The following is a 26,219-nucleotide window of genomic DNA, read 5'->3' on the forward strand; positions in this document are numbered from 1 at the left end:
GTGCTTTAAATTCACGTTGTTTTTTCCATGGGGACAAAGAAAGCCGTTTAAAGTGGGAGCCTGGCTAGTTGTGGAATTGACTGCTGTCGGACCTAGCCACCATTATCAGCAGCTGCTCAAGCAAACTAATCACCACAGCTGTGGGTTCTATGGGCAACGTGTGAAAGGGAGCTGACCCCTGAGTAGTCGTGATACACACAAAAATGCACATATGTGCAAACGTACAAACTAGGGTTGCAAAATTCTGAGAACTTTCAATAAATTCCCTGGTTTTCCAGAGATCCTGGTTGGATGATTCCGGATTTCCTGTTTACTCCCTCATGATTCCGTGAATCCTCCAACTGGGACTTCGGGAAAAAAAGGGAACATGTTGAATGTTGCCAGAATTTTGCAACCCCTAGTACAAACACCCAAACGAAGACAAACACCCAAACGAAGACAAACACCCAAACGAAGACAAACACCCAAACGAAGACAAACACCCAAACGAAGACAAACACCCAAACGCACACGCACACACACACACAGCATCCAATCATTCAGAAGCTTGAATCTCATGGTAACGTCCCGGTCATCTGTCACAGACATGTTTCTAAATGTTACTACTCGTTATGTGGGGAAATGCCACTTCTCTGGCAGGTGTGGTGCCCTTTAAGAGAGCAGAACTTGCTGAATTGCACAAGAAAGACAAACAACAAGTAAAAGAAGAGGGGAGGGGGGCATTGGGAAAGTTGGAGGCGGTTTACTTCAGGCAGCACAGAACAGCACAGCCCTACCCAACACAACAATCAGTCAGGAAGGATTAAAGAACAACAGTGAGAAGCTAAACACTCTACTATTCAAACTGACACAGAGGATACCAAGGAGAGAAGACAGGTAGACGGTAAAGAGGATACCAAGGAGAGAAGACAGGTAGATGGTGAAGAGGATACCAAGGAGAGAAGACAGGTAGATGGTGAAGAGGATACCAAGGAGAGAAGACAGGTAGATGGTGAAGAGGATACCAAGGAGAGAAGACAGGTAGATGGTAAAGAGGATACCAAGGAGAGAAGACAGGTAGATGGTGAAGAGGATACCAAGGAGAGAAGACAGGTAGATGGTGAAGAGGATACCAAGGAGAGAAGACCGGTAGATGGTGAAGAGGATACCAAGGAGAGAAGACAGGTAGATGGTGAAGAGGATACCAAGGAGAGAAGACAGGTAGATGGTGAAGAGGATACCAAGGAGAGAAGACAGGTAGATGGTGAAGAGGATACCAAGGAGAGAAGACAGGTAGATGGTGAAGAGGATACCAAGGAGAGAAGACAGGTAGATGGTGAAGAGGATACCAAGGAGAGAAGACAGGTAGATGGTAAAGAGGATACCAAGGAGAGAAGACAGGTAGATGGTGAAGAGGATTCCAAGGAGAGAAGACAGGTAGATGGTGAAGAGGATACCAAGGAGAGAAGACAGGTAGATGGTGAAGAGGATACCAAGGAGAGAAGACAGGTAGATGGTAAAGAGGATACCAAGGAGAGAAGACAGGTAGATGGTGAAGAGGATACCAAGGAGAGAAGACAGGTAGATGGTGAAGAGGATACCAAGGAGAGAAGACAAGTAGATGGTGAAGAGGATACCAAGGAGAGAAGACAAGTAGATGGTGAAGAGGATACCAAGGAGAGAAGACATGTAGATGGTGAAGAGGATACCAAGGAGAGAAGACAGGTAGATGGTGAAGAGGATACCAAGGAGAGAAGACAGGTAGATGGTGAAGAGGATACCAAGGAGAGAAGACAAGTAGATGGTGAAGAGGATATAATGGAGGGAGGAGGAGGAAAGAAAGGAGAAGGAGGAAGAAGAAATAGCACAGTAAAGAAGGGAGGAGGAAAGCAGGGGATGAGTAGTAGTGGAAGTTAGGAGTCAGTAGCAGTGATAGTACCTGGAGCACAGCACATGGGAAAGGGGCTGCAGGCGGGTCTGGGTTCCACAGGAGCTGGTCCCTCTGCTCTCTGTCTCCTGGGCCCCACGGGAGCTGGTCCCTCTGCTCTCTCTCTCCCAGGCCCCACGGCCCTGCCAACACCCAGAGGTCTCACAGAAACACATAGAGGCCAGGGCTTCCACCTTCCCCTACACAACACTAAACACCCCACTGACTAACCAATCAACGTCTACTCCACACTGCCCCTGATCCTCTTCACCTAGGACCAGGTCTAATCCACACAGCTCTAGTTCAGTCCACCCTCTCCCCCAGTCTACTCCACCACTCAAGCCCAGGTCCAGAATCAGCACTTGGATCTGGAAGGGGGAAAGAGCTCAGAGAAACACATCCAGGACATCCAGAGAGAGGGAGTTCCAGCCAAGCAGCCAGGCAAGGGAGTTCCAGCCAAGCAGCCAAGCAAGGGAGTCCCAGCCAAGCAGCCAAGCAAGGGAGTCCCAGCCAAGCAGCCAAGCAAGGGAGTCCCAGCCAAGCAGCCAAGCAAGGGAGTCCCAGCCAAGCAGCCAAGCAAGGGAGTCCCAGCCAAGCAAGGGAGTCCCAGCCAAGCAGCCAAGCAAGGGAGTCCCAGCCAAGCAGCCAAGCAAGGGAGTCCCAGCCAAGCAGCCAAGCAAGGGAGTCCCAGCCAAGCACTGGCCCAGTTTAAGGACTGACATGCGGACAGGAGTAACAAGGTGGAGATGGATCAACACTGTGTTGTTAAGAAGTTCCCCATCCACTCCACTGAACCTGAATATACAGGTACCTAGGTTGTTCTGCTGCTTCTGTCCCTGGGTAGCCCCTTCTGTTCGTCTGTCTGGCTGGTCAGCCTTTCAGAGCCTCTCGCTGTGAGCCTTCCCCCAGAATACTAATCCTGCCCCGCGGCCCTCACCCCACAACCCACACAGGAGAGGAGAAAAGGAGAGCAGAGTCAGAAAAGTATTCCACAACAACACAAGTAACTGCACTCCCCTTGCTCCACTCTGTATACATACCGACGCAAGAGGCCATTAATATGCTAATCTGAGCCACCGCCCTACAAATACAACCACAGCACAGCACCTACCACCAGAGGAGGCCCTGTGTGTGTGTACACCAAGATACCCATCCCTAAGCGCCTGGCAACACGCCAAGTACCTCCACCACTCCTCCTCCCCTCTTCTTATCAGATCCAATAGGAGTGATAGCTAGGGCAGGAGGATCAAGATCGAGGTTTAGAGGAGATCGAGGTTTGGTTTTGTGTTTCTCCATCTGAAAAAACCCTTCAGGTAAAATCAATCCACATCCCACACAGAGGAGAAAGGAGAGGAGGAGAAAGGAGGAAATTATGAAAGGTTTACTATCACCAACACTCCTTTTTAGGGTTACGCCAACACAGGGAAGCAGAAGGCTATAGTTTGCTACGGGGCAAGTGTAGTTGTGTGTGTGTGTGTGTGTGTGTGTGTGTGTGTGTGTGTGTGTGTGTGTGTGTGTGTGTGCGTGTGTGTGTGTGAGAGAGAGATGAGTGAACAAGAGCAGTCAGCCATGACACCAGTACCTCCCTCATACTAGGCCAAGCAGCTTTCCTATAAGACATTGCTTGTACAGTAGTCTACTTGACATGGGAAATTGAAATACTGTGTGTGTCCATCACATGCCTGTTTCCCTGTGTCTCTCTGTGGTCTGAATGAAGAGGAACCCCATGCCTCTCTGTGGTCTGAATGAGGAGGAACCCCATGCCTGTTTCCCTGTGTCTCTCTGTGGTCTGAATGAGGAGGAACCCCATGCCTGTTTCCCTGTGTCTCTCTGTGGTCTGAATGAAGAGGAACCCCATGCCTGTTTCCCTGTGTCTCTCTGTGGTCTGAATGAAGAGGAACCCCATGCCTGTTTCCCTGTGTCTCTCTGTGGTCTGAATGAGGAGGAACCCCATGCCTGTTTCCCTGTGTCTCTCTGTGGTCTGAATGAAGAGGAACCCCATGCCTGTTTCCCTGTGTCTCTCTGTGGTCTGAATGAGGAGGAACCCCATGCCTCTCTGTGGTCTGAATGAGGAGGAACCCCATGCCTGTTTCCCTGTGTCTCTCTGTGGTCTGAATGAGGAGGAACCCCATGCCTGTTTCCCTGTGTCTCTCAGTGGTCTGAATGAGGAGGAACCCCATGCCTGTTTCCCTGTGTCTCTTGGTGGTCTGAATGAAGAGGAACCCCATGCCTGTTTCCCTGTGTCTCTCTGTGGTCTGAATGAGGAGGAACCCCATGCCTGTTTCCCTGTGTCTCACTGTGGTCTGAATAAGGAGGAACCCCATGCCTGTTTCCCTGTGTCTCTCTGTGGTCTGAATGAAGAGGAACCCCATGCCTGTTTCCCTGTGGTCTGAATGAGGAGGAACCCCATGCCTGTTTCCCTGTGGTCTGAATTAGGAGGAACCCCATGCCTGTTTCCCTATGTCTCTCCGTGGTCTGAATGAGGGGGAACCCCATGCCTGTTTCCCTATGTCTCTCCGTGGTCTGAATGAGGGGGAACCCCATGTCTCTCCGTGGTCTGAATGAGGGGGAACCACAGGAGATCTGGCAGCATGAAGCCAACCATGGATTTATTACCAGGGATCTTCCTCTCTCTCCCCATCTCACACACAAGCTTTATGCCTGACAAGTCACTCAAAGAAGTAGAGAAATAAGAAAGAAAGACAAAAGAGAAAGAGGGGGTAGAGAGAGGGAGAGAGATAAAGAGGAGGGAGAGAAAAAAAGAGGTAGAGAGAGGAGAGAGATGGAAGGTAGCGAGAGAGAGATGGAAGGTAGCGAGAGAGAGATGGAAGGTAGCGAGAGAGAGATGGAAGGTAGCGAGAGAGAGAGAGAGAAGGTAGAGAGAGAGAGAGAGAGAGAGAAGGTAGCGAGAGAGAGAGAGAGAAGGTAGAGAGAGAGAGAGAGAGAGAGAGAAGGTAGCGAGAGAGAGAGAGAGAGAGAGAGAGAGAGAGAAGGTAGCGAGAGAGAGAGAGAAGGTAGCGAGAGAGAGAGAGAAGGTAGCGAGAGAGAGAGAGAAGGTAGCGAGAGAGAGAGAGAAGGTAGCGAGAGAGAGAGAGAGAGAAATATGTTTGGAACATTGAGTCGCAATAAAAATCACAGTATCGAATCACTATACATATCACATGGGCACCTATATCATATCATAAGGTCCCTGGCAATCCCCAGCCCTAATCCCTATATAGTGTACTACTTTTGACGACAGCCATAGGGACTATGGTACCTATTTAGGACAAAGAATATGATTTTCATATCCAGCAGACTAGCCAGACACTTTGGTCGCAATCCTTGAGAATAACACGAAACATTTTGGACTTCTCATGGTCGGTACTAACACAGTAATGATTCCAAAGAAAATTGTTCACCCAAAGTTTAATCTATGGATAATATTATAGCCTTATAGATCGTGGGAGAAAAAAAACTGATTCCCTATGTTGTAGACTACGTTTGATTATATCCCATAGGGCCCTGGTCCAAAGCAGTGTGCTATGAAGGAAATAGGGTGCCATTTGAGAGTCAACCTGTTTTCATGTAAACTAGCACGTGGCACCACAGACTAGCCTGCGTGGCCAAGTTTATTTAGAAAGCAGAGAGTTATGCTGCTGTTTGTTGAATCATTTTCTACTTACTGAGGAGGAGCCGTGGCTGACTGCTGCATCTACAATAGGTATTCACGTGGACTGCTGCATCTACAATAGGTATTCACGTGGACTGCTGCATCTACAATAGGTATTCATGTGGACTGCTGCATCTACAATAGGTATTCATGTGGACTGCTGCATCTACAATAGGTATTCATGTGGACTGCTGCATCTACAATAGGTATTTACGTGGACTGCTGCATCTACAATAGGTATTTACGTGGACTGCTGCATCTACAATAGGTATGCACGTGGACTGCTGCATCTACAATAGGTATTCATGTGGTATTCATGCCCATCGGAGCAGGGGAATCGAGGGGGGACAGAGCCCCCAGAAACAGCCGTGTCAGACACACAAAGGGGGCTATGACTGCACCCCATGGAGAGGGAGAGGTGCTCCTCCGTTTCAGCTATTCAGAGGTTCACATCCGGGCCCCTGTTCCCAAACACAAAGCCTCTCACTATCCCCTCCTCCTTGATTCCTATTCCCATAGCAGGAGCCCAGGCTGGGACATGTGTTACCAATCCACACAGACAACAGATTGGAAGCACTGGGTGAGAAGTAGGCATTTGCAACCATGCACACACAGAGACACACACACACACAGACGCAGAAACACACATGGCCGTATGGTTCAGTAGAGCATGCCGTCATCAGCTGAATATGTCTCGTCTGCTGGTCCTGGAAGCTAAGACAGACAGATGTACTGTTAGGGTCTCTAAGGCCATGGTTCCACGGTTACTAAGACAGACAGATGTACTGTTAGGGTCTCTAAGGCCATGGTTCCACGGTTACTAAGACAGACAGATGTACTGTTAGGGTCTCTAAGGCCATGGTTCCACGGTTACTAAGACAGACAGATGTACTGTTAGGGTCTCTAAGGCCATGGTTCCACGGTTACTAAGACAGACAGATGTACTGTTAGGGTCTCTAAGGCCATGGTTCCACGGTTACTAAGACAGACAGATGTACTGTTAGGGTCTCTAAGGCCATGGTTCCACGGTTACTAAGACAGACAGATGTACTGTTAGGGAGGAAAAACTGTCAACAACAACAGAATACGGGCACGCACAAATAAGCAGCATGTGTATCTGGTCTGTAAAAGTCTTTATTGTCATTGAAAAGCTATGAGTGGGACACTAACTAACAGACTGAGTCTGAGTCCAGGACAGGTCATCATGTTTCAGTGTCACTAACTAACAGACTGAGTCTGAGTCCAGGACAGGTCATCATGTTTCAGTGTCACTAACTAACAGACTGAGTCTGAAACCAGGACAGGTCATCATGTTTCAGTGCCACTAACTAACAGACTGAGTCTGAATCCAGGACAGATCATCATGTTTCAGTGACACTAACTAACAGACTGAGTCTGAATAACTAACAGACTGAGTCTGAATCCAGGACAGGTCATCATGTTTCAGGCACTAACTAACAGACTGAGTCTGAATCCAGGACAGGTCATCATGTTTCAGGCACTAACTAACAGACTGAGTCTGAATCCAGGACAGGTCATCATGTTTCAGGCACTAACTAACAGACTGAGTCTGAATCCAGGACAGGTCATCCATCCCACAGCTGTCAGTACAGCCTGTACATCTTACCCTCCTATTGCAGTTCAAGTTTCCCCCATTATCCTTTTCACCATTATTGCCATTATCTCTGCAGTCACAGTCAGCAGTCACCTCAATTAACTGTGTGTGTGTGTATGTGTGTGTGTGTGTGTGTGTCAAATCAAATTTTATTTGTCACATACACATGGTTAGCAGATGTTAATGCGAGTGTAGCGAAATGCTTGTGCTTCTAGTTCCGACAATGCAGTAATAACCAACAAGTAATCCAACTAACAATTCCAAAACTACTGTCTTATACACACAAGTGTAAGGGGATAAAGAATATGTACATAAAGATATATGAATGAGTGATGGTACAGAGCGCCATAGGCAAGATACAGTAGATGGTATCGAGTACAGTATATACATTTGAGATGAGTATGTAAACAAAGTGGCATAGTTAAAGTGGCTAGTGATACATGTATTACATAAAGATGCAGTAGATGATATAGAGTACAGTATATACGTATACATATGAGATGAATAATGTAGGGTATGTAAACATTATATTAGGTAGCATTGTTTAAAGTGGCTAGTGATATATTTGACATAATTTCCCATCAGTTCCCATTATTAAAGTGGCTGGAGTTGAGTCAGTGTGTTGGCAGCAGCCACTCAATGTTAGTGGTGGCTGTTTAACAGTCTGACGGCCGTGAGATAGAAGCTGTTTTTCAGTCTCTCGGTCCCAGCTTTGATGCACCTGTACTGACCTCGCCTTCTGGATGATAGTGGGGTGAACAGGCAGTGGCTCGGGTGGTTGTTGTCCTTGATGATCTTTATGGCCTTCCTGTAACATCGGGTGGTGTAGGTGTCCTGGAGGGCAGGTAGTTTGCCCCCGCTGATGCGTTGTGCAGACCTCACTACCCTCTGGAGAGCCTTACGGTTGTGGGCGGAGCAGTTGCCATACCAGGCGGTGATACAGCCCGACAGGATGCTCTCGATTGTGCATCTGTAGAAGTTTGTGAGTGCTTTAGGTGACAAGCCAAATTTCTTCAGCCTCCTGAGGTTGAAGAGGCGCTGCTGCGCCTTCTGCAAAATGCTGTCTGTGTGGGTGGACCAATTCAGTTTGTCTGTGATGTGTATGCCGAGGAACTTAAAACTTGCTACCCTCTCCACTACTGTTCCATCGATGTGGATAGGGGGGTGTTCCCTCTACTGTTTCCTGAAGTCCACAATCATCTCCTTAGTTTTGTTGACGTTGAGTGTGAGGTTATTTTCCTGACACCACACTCCGAGGGCCCTCACCTCCTCCCTGTAGGCCGTCTCGTCGTTGTTGGTAATCAAGCCTACCACTGTTGTGTCGTCCGCAAACTTGATGATTGAGTTGGAGGCGTGCGTGGCCACGCATTCGTGGGTGAACAGGGAGTACAGGAGAGGGCTCAGAACGCACCCTTGTGGGGCCCCAGTGTTGAGGATCAGCGGGGTGGAGATGTTGTTGCCTACCCTCACCACCTGGGGGCGGCCCGTCAGGAAGTCCAGTACCCAGTTGCACAGGGCGGGGTCGAGACGCAGGGTCTCGAGCTTGATGACGAGCTTGGAGGGTACTATGGTGTTATAAATGCCGAGCTGTAGTCGATGAACAGCATTCTCACATAGGTATTCCTCTTGTCCAGATGGGTTAGGGCAGTGTGCAGTGTGGTTGAGATTGCATCGTCTGTGGACCTATTTGGGCGGTAAGCAAATTGGAGTGGGTCTAGGGTGTCAGGTAGGGTGGAGGTGATATGGTCCTTGACTAGTCTCTCAAAGCACTTCATGATGACGGAAGTGAGTGCTACGGGGCGGTAGTCATTTAGCTCAGTTACCTTAGCTTTCTTGGGAACAGGAACAATGGTGGCCCTCTGCAATCATTATTGATATTGATTGAATATGTCCATAAACACACCAGCAAGCTGGTCTGCGCATGCTCTGAGGGCGCAGCTGGGGATGCCGTCTGGCCCTGCAGCCTTGCAAGGGTTAACACGTTTAAATGTTTTACCCACCTCGGCAGCAGTGAAGTAGAGGCCGCATGTTTTGGTTGCAGGCCGTGTCAGTGGCACTGTATTGTCCTCAAAGCGGGCAAAAAAGTTTAGTCTGCCTGGGAGCAAGACATCCTGGTCCGTGACGGGGCTGGTTTTCATTTTGTAATCCGTGATTGACTGTAGACCCTGCCACATACCTCGTGTCTGAGCCGTTGAATTGAGATTCTACTTTGTCTCTATACTGACGCTTAGCTTGTTTGATTGCCTTGCGGAGGGAATAGCTACACTGTTTGTATTCGGTCATATTTCCGGTCACCTTGCCCTGATTAAAAGCAGTGGTTCGCGCTTTCAGTTTCACGCGAATGCTGCCATCAATCCACGGTTTCTGGTTTGGGAATGTTTTAATCTTTGCTATGGGAACGACATCTTCAACGCACGTTCTAATGAACTCGCACACCGAATCAGCGTATTCGTCAATGTTGTTGTCTGACGCAATACGAAACATATCCCAGTCCATGTGATGGAAGCAGTCTTGGAGTGTGGAATCAGATTGGTCGGACCAGCGTTGAACAGACCTCAGCGTGGGAGCTTCTTGTTTTAGTTTCTGTCTGTAGGCAGGGATCAACAAAATGGAGTCGTGGTCAGCTTTTCCGAAAGGAGGGCGGGGCAGGGCCTTATATGCGTCGCGGAAGTTAGAATAGCAGTGATCCAAGGTTTTGCCAGCCCTGGTTGCGCAATCGAGATGCTGATACAATTTAGGGAGTCTTGTTTTCAGATTAGCCTTGTTAAAATCCCCAGATACAATGAATGTAGCCTCAGGATGTATGGATTCCAGTTTGCAAAGAGTCAAATAAAGTTCGTTCAGAGCCATCGATGTGTCTGCTTGGGGGGTAATATATACGGCTGTGATTATAATCGAAGAGAATTCCCTTGGTAGATAATGCGGTCGACATTTGATTGTGAGGAATTCTAAATCAGGTGAACAGAAGGACTTGAGTTCCTGTATGCTTTTGTGACCACACCACGTCTCGTTAGCCATAAGGCATACGCCCCCGCCCCTCTTCTTACCAGAAAGATGTTTGTTTCTGTCGGCGCGATGCGTGGAGAAACCAGCTGGCTGCACTGACTCCAGTGAGCCATGTTTCCGTGAAGCAAAGAACGTTACAGTCTCTGATGTCCCTCTGGAATGCTACCCTTGCTCGGGTTTCATCAACCTTGTTGTCAAGAGACTGGACATTGGCGAGAAGTATATAATCTGACCAGAAGACCGCTACGTTTCCCTCTTTTACGAAGTTGTTTTTTTGGGTCGCCGGCTGGTATCCATTCCGTTGTCCTGGGTGAAAGGCAGAACACAGGATCCGCTTCGCGAAAGTCATATTCTTGGTCGTACTGATGGTGAGTTGACGCTGCTCTAATATTCAGTAGTTCTTCTCGACTGTATGTAATGAAACCTAAGATGACCTGGGTGTGTGTGTGTGTGTGTGTGTGTATGCGGGCTGTGTTTCATAAGCTCAGAAGGGCCAGACACAGTTCAAGGTCAGGAGGTTGGATGTGTACTTCTCCCCACTGCGTCCCTCATAGGGCTTTCAGCATCAGCACCCGTTAGTTAACACACTCTACCTGGATTAGGCTACGCTGTCACGTGGCTACAGCACAGAGTCATGGAGGTTGAGCGTGGCATACTTTATTGTTTACAAGCTACTGTAGTTTAGGATTGGGCGGTATCATCATTTTCATACCGTTCATGTACCATACCGGGGTATACGGTACTACCGGCAGTACACACAAGGGCTGCTATTTCTTTCCAAATGTAAAATAATAAAATTATTATTATTATTATTATTGATGCACAAAACTAATTTAGGCAGCAGGGATGTTGACTCTGCTGTAACCAAGAAGCTTGATCTTGCAACCTAGTCACTTAGCGAGCAAATTAGCAAACCACATGCAGGGCTGGAGCCCTGAGGTGAAGATCATTGATTCGGCACATCTTAGATCGGTAATTTATGGCGTTGTACGACCCATGTAACCCAGCCCAGATGAAACATAGAAACAGGGATTATTCATGACTTCCTTGCCTTTACAATGTAACAAGTCATTTCCATAACACCATTAAATTGTTTGAACCTCTAATTAGGATTCCCTTGGTGGTGATTCCCTTGGTGATGATTGCAATTTAGAGGGCTTGCTAAAGAGGGCGTGAGCCATAAACATCAGTGCAGTGACCACCTCATGATTCTAACATCAGGCCTGAGACGGAGGGTTATTTAGTCTAAACATCAGGCCTGGGATGAGGAGAGACGGAGGGTTATTTAGTCTAAACATCAGGCCTGGGATGAGGAGAGACGGGGGGTTATTTAGTCTAAACATCAGGCCTGGGATGAGGAGAGACGGAGGGTTATTTAGTCTAAACATCAGGCCTGGGATGAGGAGAGACGGAGGGTTATTTAGTCTAAACATCAGGCCTGGGATGAGGAGAGACGGAGGGTTATTTAGTCTAAACATCAGGCCTGGGATGAGGAGAGACGGAGGGTAGTTTAGTCTAAACATCAGGCCTGGGATGAGGAGAAACGGAGGGTTATTTAGTCTAAACATCAGGCCTGGGATGAGGAGAGACGGAGGGTTATTTAGTCTAAACATCAGGCCTGGGATGTGGAGAGACGGAGGGTTATTTAGTCTAAACATCAGGCCTGGGATGAGGAGAGACGGAGGGTAGTTTAGTCTAAACATCAGGCCTGGGATGAGGAGAGACGGACGGTTATTTAGTCTAAACATCAGGCCTGGGATGAGGAGAGACGGAGGGTTATTTAGTCTAAACATCAGGCCTGGGATGAGGAGAGACGGACGGTTATTTAGTCTAAACATCAGGCCTGGGATGAGGAGAGACGGAGGGTTATTTAGTCTAAACATCAGGCCTGGGATGAGGAGAGACGGAGGGTTATTTAGTCTAAACATCAGGCCTGGGATGAGGAGAGACGGAGGGTTATTTAGTCTAAACATCAGGCCTGGGATGAGGAGAGACGGAGGGTTATTTAGTCTAAACATCAGGCCTGGGATGAGGAGAGACGGAGGGTTATTTAGTCTAAACATCAGGCCTGGGATGAGGAGAGACGGAGGGTACAGAGAATGCATTCCAAATGGCACCTTTTTCCTACATAGCGCACTACTTTTGACCAGAACCCTAGGGTAGAGGGTCCATGGGTCCAGGTGGACCTGATAAACCCGACAGCGACCCTGATCAGGTTCGGGTCTGAAATTCAAACAGGTCCCTTGGGTCCGGGTGGGGTCATGTTTCAGGTCGATGTAACAGCTGATAGACCTGACTGGATCCAAATAGACCCAACCATGGCTCTGCATATCCTACAGTATATTTATTTTATGCAAATAAAGTTAATTTATTGACTTTATAGAAGGCCTAGCCAACATATAAAAGACATTTGTTAACCAGAAGAGCAACTTGGCTGATAAAATATTGTTTTGGTCTGGTCTAGACCCGAACCTAACGTCTTGATCTAAGTCCATTTGGGTTCGGGTCTCATTGTTCTTGGGTCGGTTCGGGTGCTGTGGTGAATGAAGTAATTACTCTCCCTTTGATGATCCCCGAAACATCTGCAGCTCTAAATATCAGTAGATATCAATAAGCCAAAATGGCTTCTAGATGCTGCAGTTCATTGAGAGGGAATATTTAAGAGTCCAATGCAAACTCTGCAATATAGCTACCAGTTGGTGGGAAATTACGTTTTGAAACTGACTGAAACGGAGAGGTGCTACCTGAAGAAGTCCCACAAGATAGGCACATTTTTGTTTTATGTTGCAAATTATTTTGCTACGGTATGCCCCCCTGAATGTAGCCCAGGTGCCTGCATAGCCAAGCGGTAAATATGTTCCCTCTAGTCAGTGAGGTGGGTAGTTAACTGCTGCTGCTCTCTCTCTCTCTCTGTGTTGTCATGCATTTCTTTTCATGGAGTTGGCCTACTTCGTCACTCTCCATTATTACTGCAAGTGGTTAAGGAGGGCAGGTGTGTGTGTGTGTGTGTGTGTGTGTGTGTGTGTGTGTGTGTGTGTGTGTGTGTGTGTGTGTATAGGCAGCAGAGAATTGTCCTTGAGGAGATATTAAGTGTAGAATGACGTGATAAAATATCCAGCTACATAAATTTACATTAAATGTGAGGCCGATATAAAATAATGTGGGGTTTATGGTCGTGGCTGAAGATAAGGTCCCCCGGTAAGCATATAAATCAAGCTGAAGCCATAAAATTATCAAATCACCATTCACCTCAATGGCTTTAAACACAATTATATCTGGCCAGTGGGAATACAGTTCATCCAAGGCCTCTCCCTCCCGGCCTGAGCTTGAAAGGAATCGTTCCCTCAAAACTATCTTTTACTATTTAGTTCAATTGTCCACTGTGAATACACAGTAATCCCCCAAAAACATGCATGTCAACAGTCAGGTTTTCAGATTTGAATGAATTACCCTTTGAAGAACAGTCCAGCATTGAGACAAAGTATCACCACTAGTTTGACTAGAATGTCCTTACAGTGACGCACTGAAAACAATGGAAAATATACTTTGATGCCGCACTCTCTCTGTCTTTACAATCTACTGTACAAATCAAAGGGACGGAGATGATTCAGAGATTGCAGTGAGCTGCAGAGAAAACACACAGCTAACAAAAGTTCAGTATGAGGCAACATGGAGAGAATAGCATTTTGAATAGTGTTTGTGCAACCTAGATGGTAGAGAGTGCAGCGACAGCTCTTCACCGACTAGAGGTTCTTTAACTCCCTGAAATAGGCCTGTCTTGTCTAATGAATGACTCAAACACGCACACACACTGAAATGTAATTTGGGTTTAGTCATTCCGCTGCTGCAAAGTCGTGTTCCCAGTGACCATCATCCAACAGACACATACACACACCCCTTCAGTCTAATAACCCTTTCCTATATCATCTAAGGAAATATGATTTTTACACTCTGAACACAGACACCGTCGGTGGAGGGGATTCATATCATTATTATTGGAGTGCACTTCGAGGATGAAAGAGAAGCCGACATCCTCTTGGGAGTAGGTGGTTGTGTCCTTCATCTGAGTTGATTCTGGTAAATGATATTCAGGTGACTGATTTATCTAAGAGCCTTCTATTCATCTGAAGAGCACAACTATGAATCAAACCTTCCTTCAAGGATAATCAGACAGAAGTGAATAAGAGAACTTCACAGCATGTAAGATCTCCTGTAGTTTACAGTATATAAGATCTCCTGTAGTTTACAGTATATAAGATCTCCTGTAGTTTACAGTATATAAGATCTCCTGTAGTTTACAGTATATAAGATCTCCTGTAGTTTACAGTATATAAGATCTCCTGTAGTTTACAGTATATACGATCTCCTGTAGTTTACAGTATATACGATCTCCTGTAGTTTACAGTATATAAGATCTCCTGTCGTTTACAGTATATAAGATCTCCTGTAGTTTACAGTATATAAGATCTCCTGTAGTTTACAGTATATAAGATCTCCTGTAGTTTACAGTATATAAGATCTCCTGTAGTTTACAGTATATAAGATCTCCTGTAGTTTACAGTATATAAGATCTCCTGTAGTTTACAGTATATAAGATCTCCTGTAGTTTACAGTATATAAGATCTCCTGTAGTTTACAGTATATAAGATCTCCTGTAGTTCACAGTATATAAGATCTCCTGTAGTTCACAGTATATAAGATCTCCTGTAGTTCACAGTATATAAGATCTCCTGTAGTTCACAGTATATAAGATCTCCTGTAGTTCACAGTATATAAGATCTCCTGTAGTTTACAGTATATAAGATCTCCTGTAGTTTACAGTATATAAGATCTCCTGTAGTTTACAGTATATAAGATCTCCTGTAGTTTACAGTATATAAGATCTCCTGTAGTTTACAGTATATAAGATCTCCTGTAGTTCACAGCATGTAAGATCTCCTGTAGTTTACAGTATATAAGATCTCCTGTAGTTTACAGTATATAAGATCTCCTGTAGTTCACAGCATGTAAGATCTCCTGTAGTTTACAGTATATAAGATCTCCTGTAGTTTACAGTATATAAGATCTCCTGTAGTTTACAGTATATAAGATCTCCTGTAGTTTACAGTATATAAGATCTCCTGTAGTTCACAGTATATAAGATCTCCTGTAGTTCACAGTATATAAGATCTCCTGTAGTTCACAGTATATAAGATCTCCTGTAGTTCACAGTATAGAAGATCTCCTGTAGTTTACAGTATATAAGATCTCCTGTAGTTCACAGTATATAAGATCTCCTGTAGTTCACAGTATATAAGATCTCCTGTAGTTTACAGTATATAAGATCTCCTGTAGTTCACAGTATAGAAGATCTCCTGTAGTTCACAGTATATAAGATCTCCTGTAGTTCACAGTATATAAGATCTCCTGTAGTTCACAGTATATAAGATCTCCTGTAGTTCACAGTATATAAGATCTCCTGTAGTTCACAGTATATAAGATCTCCTGTAGTTCACAGTATATAAGATCTCCTGTAGTTCACAGCATATAAGATCTCTTGTAGTTCACAGTATATAAGATCTCCTGTAGTTCACAGCATATAAGATCTCTTGTAGTTCACAGCATATAAGATCTCTTGTAGTTCTGAAGGACACTCACCTGTGTAGTAGGAAATTCTGGAAATATCTGCAAAACAAAGAGACAAAAGGGGAGTGAGTTGGTTTGATCTATCGTTGATCTGTCACTTCAGCACATTGGGCTCAGTGGAGACAAAGAAGCACTGGTTTTACTGGGTCAATGCTAATTCCAGAGGGCAGCCTGGCCCAGAGGCTCCAACCCAACCCAGTCCATGGTCACATAGTGCCCCTAGCTGTCTGGGGGCTGAAGCTCTGTGGCTGTGTCCCAAATGGCAGCCTATTCCCAAGTAGGGCACTACCTTTGACACATAGGGGCCAGGGCTGGCACAGAGGGGAAGCCCTATGATGACACCATAATCTGTCATTGTCACAGTTCACAGTCAACCGGATGGCAGGGTAACATCCAGAAGCCCATTTAAGTCCCCTGGGGTTAGGTTTCAGAGTGCTAAGTGGTATTTGGGCCACAAACAGACAGGATGGACGGACAGACAGACGTATGTGGTTTTAGTCTCTCAGGTTTGGCCAAAAACAGACAGGATGGATGTGGTTTTAGTCCCTCAAGTTTGTGTACTCTGAGCATGCGCTGACCAACTGACAAGTGTCTTCACTGATATAGTCAACCTCTCGCTGTCGGAGTCTGTAATACCAACATGTTTCAAGCAGACCACCACAGTCCCTGTGCTCAAGAACACTAAAGTAACCTGCCTAAATGACTACCGATTCGTAGCACTCACATCTGTAGCCATGAAATGCTTTGAACGGCTGGTCATGGCTCACATCAACACCATTATCCAAGAAACACTAGACACACTCCAATTTGCATACCACACCAACAGAGCCACAGATGATGTAATCTCTATTGCACTCCACACTGCCCTTTCCCACCTGGACAAAAGGAACACCTATGTGAGAATGCTACTCATTGCTTACAGCTCAGCGTTCAACACCATAGTGCCCTCAAAACTCATCAATAAGCTAAGGACCCTGGGACTAAACACCTCCCTCTGCAACTGTATCCTGGACTTCCTGATGGGCCGCCCCCAGGTGGTAAGAGTAGGCAACAACACATCTGCCACGCTGATCCTCAACACAGGGGCCCCTCAGGGGTGCGTGCTCAGTCCCCTGCTGTACTCATGACTGCATGAACAGGCACAATTCCAACACCATCATTAAGTTTGCCGATGACACAACAGTAGGCCTGATCACCGACAACAATGAGACAGCCTATAGGGAGGTGGTCAGAGATCTGGCCATGTGGTGCCAGGACAACAACCTAGAATGTAGAATGTTCTCTCTGCTACCGCACGGCAAGCAGTACCGGAGCGCCAAGTCTAGGTCCAAGAGGCTTTTAAACAGCTTCTACTCCCAAGCCATAAGACTCCTGAACAGCTAATCAAATGGTTACCCAGACTATTTGCACCCCCCTCCACACTGCTGATTTCTCTCTGTTATTATCTATGCATAGCCACTTTAATAACCCTACCTGCATGTACATAATTACCTTGACACCCCCTCACATGGACTCTGTACCAGTACCCTCTGTATGAAGCCCCTATTGTTATTTACTATTGTTATTTACTAATGCTCCTGAATTATTTGTTTTTCTTATCTCTTCCTTTTTTCTTATTTTTTTGGTATTTTCTGAAAACTGCATTGTTGGTGAAGGGCTTGTTGTATTCGGCGCATGTGACAAGTAACATTTTATTAGATTTTGGCCACAAACAGACAGGATGGACGGACAGACAGACGGATGTGGTTTTAATCTCTCAGGTTTGGCCACAAACAGACAGGATGGACGGTTGTGGTTTTAACCTCTCAAGTTTGGCCATAGACAGACAGGATGGACGGATGTGGTTTTATTCTCTCAGGTTTGGAAATAGACAGACTGGATGGACGGATGTGGTTTTATTCTCTCAGGTTTGGAAATAGACAGACTGGATGGACGGATGTGGTTTTATTCTCTCAGGTTTGGAAATAGACAGACAGGATGGACGGATGTGTTTTTAGCCTCTCAGGTTTCAGAACAAGGTTAATCAATTGTCAAGAGTACAGCCAGAATACAATGACAATAATGGGTCATAGGATAGGCACACACTTCCTGTGTGTGTGTGTGTGTGTGTGTGTGTGTCGGTGCATGCGGAGCATTATCACATCATCTAGCCTTACGTATCAGTACTTCTATCATAGATAACCTACTAGGATTGAGCCAATATATGATTAAACCTAATAGCCGTATTAATGTGTAGGCCGTATTAATGTGTAGGACGTATTCATGTGTAGGCCGTATTAATGTAGGGGCCGTATTAATGTGTAGGCCGTATTAATGTGTAGGCTGTATTAATGTGTAGGCTGTATTAATGTGTAGGCTGTATTAATGTGTAGGCTGTATTAATGTGTAGGCTGTATTAATGTGTAGGCCGTATTAATGTGTAGGCCGTATTAATGTGTAGGCTGTATTAATGTGTAGGCTGTATTAATGTGTAGGCTGTATTGATGTGTAGGCTGTATTCATGTGTAGGCCGTATTAATGTGTAGGCTGTATTCATGTGTAGGCCGTATTAATGTGTAGGCTGTATTAATGTGTAGGCTGTATTCATGTGTAGGCTGTATTCATGTGTAGGCCGTATTAATGTGTAGGCTGTATTCATGTGTAGGCCGTATTAATGTGTAGGCCGTATTAATGTGTAGGCTGTATTAATGTGTAGGCTGTATTCATGTGTAGGCTGTATTAATGTGTAGGCCGTATTAATACGTGGAAAATTAAGTCTAAATTAATGAAGTAAGCCTTGTTTTTTCGCCATACTAAGATTATTTAAATAGAATGTGACTTTAATACTGTAAATAAGCAAAACAAAGAGCAGTCTGGAATGATCTGTGTGGTGTGGGGGCTGTGCTTTGGCAAAGTGGGTGGGGTTATATCCTTCCTGTTTGGCCCTGTCTGGGGGTGTCCTCGGATGGGTCCACAGTGTCTCCTGACCCCTCCTGTCTCAGCCTCCAGTATTTATGCTGCAGTAGTTTATGTGTCGGGGGGCTAGGGTCAGTTTGTTATATCTGGAGTACTTCTCCTGTTCTATTCGGTGTCCTGTGTGAATCTAAGTGTGCGATCTCTAATTCTCTCTTTCTCTCTCTCTCTCTCTCGGAGGACCTGAGCCCTAGGACCATGCCCCAGGACTACCTGACATGATGACTCCTTGCTGTCCCCAGTCCACCTGGCCGTGCTGCTGCTCCAGTTTCAACTGTTCTGCCTTATTATTATTCGACCATGCTGGTCATTTATGAACATTTGAACATCTTGGCCATGTTCTGTTATAATCTCCACCCGGCACAGCCAGAAGAGGACTGGCCACCCCACATATGCTCTCTCTAATTCTCTCTTTCTTTCTCTCTCTCGGAGGACCTGAGCCCTAGGACCATGCCCCAGGACTACCTGACATGATGACTCCTTGCTGTCCCCAGTCCACCTGACCGTGCTGCTGCTCCAGTTTCAACTAGGACCTGAGCCCTAGGACCATGCCCCAGGACTACCTGACATGATGACTCCTTGCTGTCAGTCCACCTGACCGTGCTGCTGCTCCAGTTTCAACTGTTCTGCCTTATTATTATACGACCATGCTGGTCATTTATGAACATTTGAACATCTTGGCCATGTTCTGTTATAATCTCCACCCGGCACAGCCAGAAGAGGACTGGCCACCCCACATAGCCTGGTTCCTCTCTAGGTTTCTTCCTAGGTTTTGGCCTTTCTAGGGACTTTTTCCTAGCCACCGTGCTTCTACACCTGCATTGATTGCTGTTTGGGGTTTTAGGCTGGGTTTCTGTACAGCACTTTGAGATATCAGCTGATGTACGAAGGGCTATATAAATACATTTGATTTGATGATCTAGTTAACGGATTAAAACGACAATATTGGATGTCGCGATATTTGAAGTAGTATATCGTAGAAGAGGTCTCCCCAAATATCACCCGCCCCTAACCTACTAGCTGACAAGGTAAATATCACCCGACCTTAACCTAATAGCTGACAAGGTAACATATCACCCGACCCTAACCTACTAGCTGACAAGGTAAATATCACCCGACCCTAACCTACTAGCTGACAAGGTAAATACCACCCGATCCTAACCTACTAGCTGACAAGGTAAATACCACCCGATCCTAACCTACTAGCTGACAAGGTAAATATCACCCGATCCTAACCTACTAGCTGACAATGTAAATACCACCCGACCCTAACCTACTAGCTGACAAGGTAAATACCACCCGACCCTAACCTACTAGCTGACAAGGTAAATATCACCTCACCCTAACCTACTAGCTGACAAGGTAAATATCACCTCACCCTAACCTACTAGCTGACAAGGTAAATATCACCTCACCCTAACCTACTAGCTGACAAGGTAAATATCACCTCACCCTAACCTACTAGCTGACAAGGTAAATACCACCCGACCCTAACCTACTAGCTGACAAGGTAAATATCACCCGACCCTAACCTCCTAGCTGACAAGGTAAATATCACCCGATCCTAACTTACTAGCTGACAAGGTAAATATCACCCGACCCTAACCTACTAGCTGACAAGGTAAATATCACCCGACCCTAACCTACTAGCTGACAAGGTAAATATCACCCGACCCTAACCTACTAGCTGACAAGGTAAATATCACCCGACCCTAACCTACTAGCTGACAAGGTAAATATCACCCGACCCTAACCTACTAGCTGACAAGGTAAATATCACCCGACCCTAACCTACTAGCTGACAAGGTAAATACCACCCGACCCTAACCTACTAGCTGACAAGGTAAATACCACCCGACCCTAACCTACTAGCTGACAAGGTAAATACCACCCGACCCTAACCTACTAGCTGACAAGGTAAATATCACCTCACTCTAACCTACTAGCTGACAAGGTAAATATCACCTGACCCTAACCTACTAGCTGACAAGGTAAATATCACCCGACCCTAACCTACTAGCTGACAAGGTAAATATCACCCGACCCTAACCTACTAGCTGACAAGGTAAATATCACCCGACCCTAACCTACTAGCTGACAAGGTAAATATCACCCGACCCTAACCTACTAGCTGACAAGGTAAATATCACCCGACCCTAACCTACTAGCTGACAAGGTAAATATCACCCGACCCTAACCTACTAGCTGACAAGGTAAATATCACCCGACCCTAACCTACTAGCTGACAAGGTAAATATCACCCGACCCTAACCTACTAGCTGACAAGGTAACATATCACCCGATCCTAACCTACTAGCTGACAAGGTAAATATCTGTCTTTCTGCCCCTCCGCACCTCTCTAATTCAGAGGGGTTGGGTTAAATGTGGAAAACACATTTCAGTTGAAGGCATTCAGTTGTACAACTGACTAGGTATCCCCCTTTCACTTTCCTTTCCTCTACTACAATTGCACATGTTTATATCAATACTATCCATTTCCCTATTAGATACACAAATCATATGGAATATCAACACAGTCAATTAAGTTGAAATAAATTGAACCTGACAGGTACAAACTGCAGGTGGGGATGCAGGCTAAGGCAATCAAACTGAAGTAGGGAAATGTGTCTACAAGAATCAATATTGAGGTGAAATCCACTCTGCTTGTAATTAGGTCAAACTCATTTTAGCGCCTCGACTCGAGCATAATCATAATTTGTACTGTGTGTCGATTCCAAAGTGACTATAACCAAACACATAAAAAACAGCAATGCTATGGCATTTGAGCAGCACAGGAACACAAACATCCATGACACCTCAACTGCTGTGAAGAACGAGAACACACATTGCCCAGAGAGAGTTGAGTCTCAGCCTTCAGAACACACATTGCCCAGAGAGAGTTGAGTCTCAGCGTGTGGTCTCAGTAATGATAGGTCAGTGGTAGAACAACGTGATTTAATAGAAGAGTAGAAGTGAGAGAGAGAGAAGAGAGAGAAGAGAGAGAGAAAAAAGAGAGAGACAGAGAGAGAGAGAGAGAGAGAGAGAGAGAGAGAGAGAGAGAGAGAGAGAGAGAGAGAGACTCAGTGGCCTCTTCAACACCTCTCATTATACCCGGTTTCTTTTTTTGGGGGGGGGGGGGGGGCAGACTCTCTTGAAAGCAGGCATCTCTTCCACATCACAGTGGGTCTTGTCCCAAATGGCATCTTATTCCCTAGTATATGGTGCACTACTTTTTATCAAAGCCCTATGGTCCTTGATCAAAAGTAGTGCACTTTGTAGGGAATAGGGTGCCATCTCAACAATACGGCAACAATCAAGACGCTACAGTACAACTCTGCAGTTGGTTTCATTTCAAGATGGGTCCCATGATCCCATCATTTGAACGTTATTACATTGACTTGAGATGTGATAGGAGGTGTAGGTCTCTCAGCCTATAAACCGGGGATATATTACTTGTAAGTGTGTCGGTCTATAGGTCGTTGTAATTCGATTTCTGAGGAGCTTGAGGCCCAGAATTAACCATATGCCCTCTCTAAAGAGTATGAACTTATTAAGTTATGAGTGTATGGTTGGTAAAGAAAATCTAAGTCCCTTAATAATCCATATATCCAAGCGCCAGTGGAATAAATCACCATGTGAAAGGCAGGGTGAGACGTCTGGATTGACTGTCCATCCAGGGTTTAATGGATTAGACTGGCTAACTGGCTGTCTCTGTGCGTCTGTCCATTCGTCCAGTGTCTCTTTAATAGACTAGCATCACAAAGGTGCACATGGTCCTTTCTCTGACGCTGGATCACCAACTAGATAGGCCAGCAGTAGAGACTAGTGATGCTAGGAGACAGGCTAGCTTTAATAGGACTAATCCCACCTCACTGTGCTAATACTAGCAGTAGAGACTAGTGTGCTAGGAGACAGGCTAGCTTTAATAGGACTAATCCCACCTCACTGTGCTAACACTAGCAGTAGAGACTAGTGATGCTAGGAGACAGGCTAGCTTTAATAGGACTAATCCCACCTCACTGTGCTAATACTAGCAGTAGAGACTAGTGATGCTAGGAGACAGGCTAGCTTTAATAGGACTAATCCTACCTCACTGTGCTAACACTAGCAGTAGAGACTAGTGATGCTAGGAGACAGGCTAGCTTTAATAGGACTAATCCTACCCCACTGTGCTAACACTAGCAGTAGAGACTAGCGATGCTAGGAGACAGGCTAGCTTTAATAGGACTAACCACACCTCACTGTGCTAATACTAGCAGTAGAGACTAGTGAGGCTAGGAGACAGGCTAGCTTTAATAGGACTAATCCTACCTCACTGTACTAACACTAGCAGTAGAGACTAGTGATGCTAGGAGACAGGCTAGCGTTAATAGGACTAACCACACCTCACTGTGCTAATACTAGCAGTAGAGACTAGTGATGCTAGGAGACAGGCTAGCTTTAATAGGACTAATCCTACCTCACTGTGCTAACACTAGCAGTAGAGACTAGTGATGCTAGGAGACAGGCTAGCTTTAATAGGACTAATCCCACCTCACTGTGCTATTTGATTTATTTTTACATTTTATTTAAATTAGTTAAGAACCAATTTTTATTTACAATTTACAATGACGGCCTACCCCTAACGACGCTATCGTGTTCTGAAAGAAGAATGCTATGTGGGGTTTGGCTTGGGGACAGAGCCTGCCATATATCACCAACAGGCAGTCTGACACACAACCCACAGATTGGGGCATCAATAAACCAGCAATTGTTGCATGGCATCGTGTGAACCAGGGATGTCACTCACACAAGCTGCAGCTGCTTTCATGTCCACCAAGCATACATCACAACCCAACAGATCAATCAATCAGCCAGTTGCACAAGCCAGGCATACTACTGCTGTCCCATGGAATTATGACACACTGGGTCTACATCCCAAATTATACACATCTCTATGTAGTGCACTACTTTAGACCATAACCAACTCTCTATATAGTGAATAGGGTTCCATTTTGACCCAACTCTCTATATAGTGAATAGGGTTCCATTTTGACCATAACCAACTCTCTATATAGTGAATAGGGTTCCATTTTGACCCAACTCTCTATATAGTGAATAGGGTTCCAGAGTTCTGTTCCCAGAGCTTCAGAAAACTGCCTGGTGCGGACAAAGCAGGGCCACGTAGCCAACACAAGGTCGGCTGGACCTCCACTAGAGTAGAACTACGCTACGCATGCTAGGGTTCTGCCTCTGTGTGGGTGAAGGATAGCATGAAAAACAACACAAAAAAATAGGTCATTCCACAATACCCACAGAGGCAGAAATCCTGTGAGGAATGTGAATTAGAGACTGTTGTACAAAGGCGCTGTGAGTGGTGCGTTCCAAGACAACCATTACAAATGCACCGGCACACTTTACGTGTTGCTAACTCAGCCTTCCCATCCAGCCGCGGGCTATGGAGATACTGCAGAGATACTTTTGTGTGTGTGTGTGTGTGTGTGTATATATATGTGTGTGTGTTGGAGTTTTACTATCCTTGTGGGGACCAATGGCATCATTTATAACTGTTGAATACATTTCACACTAAAAATCTACTTACGCCAATTCTGAAAGGACAGTGCAAATATTTAGAGATTTATAAACGTATTTACACATGTTTCCCATTATAAATTAGACCTGTCATTAAACTACCCACGTGAACAAGCATTATAACTCTGCCTGAATAACACCCATCATTCACCTTGGTGTCAATAACACCCATCATTCACCTTGGTGACAATAACACCCGTCATTCACCTTTCATGGTGACAATAACACCCATCATTCACCTTTCATGGTGTCAATAACACCCATCATTCACCTTTCATGGTGTCAATAACACCCATCATTCACCTTTCATGGTGTCAATAACACCCATCATTCACCTTTCATGGCGACAATACCACCCATCATTCACCTTTCATGGTGATAATAACACCCATCATTCACCTTTAATGGTGACAATAACACCCATCATTCACCTTTCATGGTGACAATAACACCCATCATTCACTTTTCATGGTGACAATAACACCCATCATTCACCTTTCATGGTGACATTAACGCCCATCATTCACCTTTCATGGTGACAATAACACCCATCATTCACCTTTCATGGTGACATTAACGCCCATCATTCACCTTTCATGGTGACAATAACGCCCTTCTTTGCTGTATACTTTGGAGGTGTTGGAATTAGGCCAAGACAGTATCTAAAGGATATATCAATGGCCAACTTGATCAAATGTCTTTGGAGGTGTTGGAATTAGGCCAAGACAGTATCTAAAGGATATATCAATGGCCAACTTGATCAAATGTCTTTGGAGGTGTTGGCAGAATGTTTTCGTTTTTTTTGGCAGTGATTGTTTCTGAAACACAAAAACAATTGCACAATTGTAAACAGATAATTTGAATTCAATAATGTTTTGCATTTACTTTCTTCAAAAACCTCAATATGGTGCAATGCCCGCGAATTCTGAAACATTGTCTACTCTGATATATTTTTCAACAGTAGGCCTGCTTACTGTACAGTGGTAGCCTACACACTTCAATGCAAAACATCGCTCCGCCATTTCCTGGTTGCTAATTTCAGTTTGTGAGAAACAAGCATGTATAGTGTAAAGAATCATTGTGCCATCTAAACCACCGTAAAATATATTTTCCAGAACCAAAAATATTGTCTTTTCAGCTGTTTGAAGCTGGTGTATAAATCCAGAAGTAAAAGACGCAAAAATTAAACTTAAAAGCATATAAATACCGCACATAGAACATATCTACCTCTTCTTAAACTTGCATTCAATGACAAATCTATAACTCACATTTCTATGTGCATTTTGTCAGGTCACCCAAAAAGCTAACTATTGCAGCTTTAAATTGTACAGAATGTTATAAACCGCACCTCCTTCCTCATGCATAAAGCAAACACTAGTAGTGATCATTATCTAATAGGCTCAATTAAATTAATACATTTGCTGTATGGCTTCTTTGGTAATACGAACTCATCATGGCCAGAAAAGGTGCAATGGTTCTGATATACAGTGGGGCAAAAAAGTATTTAGTCAGCCACCAATTGTGCAAGTTCTCCCACTTAAAAAGATGAGAGAGGCCTGTAATTTTCCTCATAGGTACACTTAAACTATGACAGACAAAATGAGAAAAAAAATCCAGAAAATCATATTGTAGGATTTTTTATTAATTAATTTGCAAATTATGGTGGAAAATAAGTATTTGGTCACCTACAAACAAGCAAGATTTCTGGCTCTCACAGACCTGTAACTTCTTCTTTAAGAGGCTCCTCTGTCCTCCACTCGTTACCTGTATTAATGGCACCTGTTTGAACTTGTTATCAGTATAAAAAAGACACTTGTCCACAACCTCAAACAGTCACACTCCAAACTCCACTATGGCCAAGACCAAAGAGCTGTCAAAGAACACCAGAAACA

General features: G+C 45.1%; 1 protein-coding gene across 7 annotated transcripts in view; it reads right to left on the reverse strand.

The window, feature by feature from the left end:
• LOC109908430 (focal adhesion kinase 1-like) overlaps positions 1 to 26,219 on the reverse strand; it is a 241,193-nt gene that overhangs the window by 156,713 nt on the left and 58,261 nt on the right. For 5 of the 7 annotated variants that reach the window (XM_031795109.1, XM_031795111.1, XM_031795112.1 and 2 more), the window contains exon 2: positions 15,817 to 15,843. The exons of 1 other annotated variant lie outside the window; for it this stretch is intronic. Coding sequence is in view for 3 of the 6 variants with exons in the window: in XM_031795103.1 (XP_031650963.1) it covers positions 15,817 to 15,843 (27 nt within the window). In the remaining 3 variants the exon portion in view is untranslated. Of the gene's footprint in view, positions 1 to 1,918; positions 2,036 to 15,816; positions 15,844 to 26,219 lie in introns of those variants that run through there. One more of the 7 variants, XM_031795108.1, reaches the window with a different exon arrangement.

This window comes from Oncorhynchus kisutch, linkage group LG17 (assembly GCF_002021735.2).
Source record: "Oncorhynchus kisutch isolate 150728-3 linkage group LG17, Okis_V2, whole genome shotgun sequence".
NCBI lineage: Eukaryota > Metazoa > Chordata > Actinopteri > Salmoniformes > Salmonidae > Oncorhynchus > Oncorhynchus kisutch.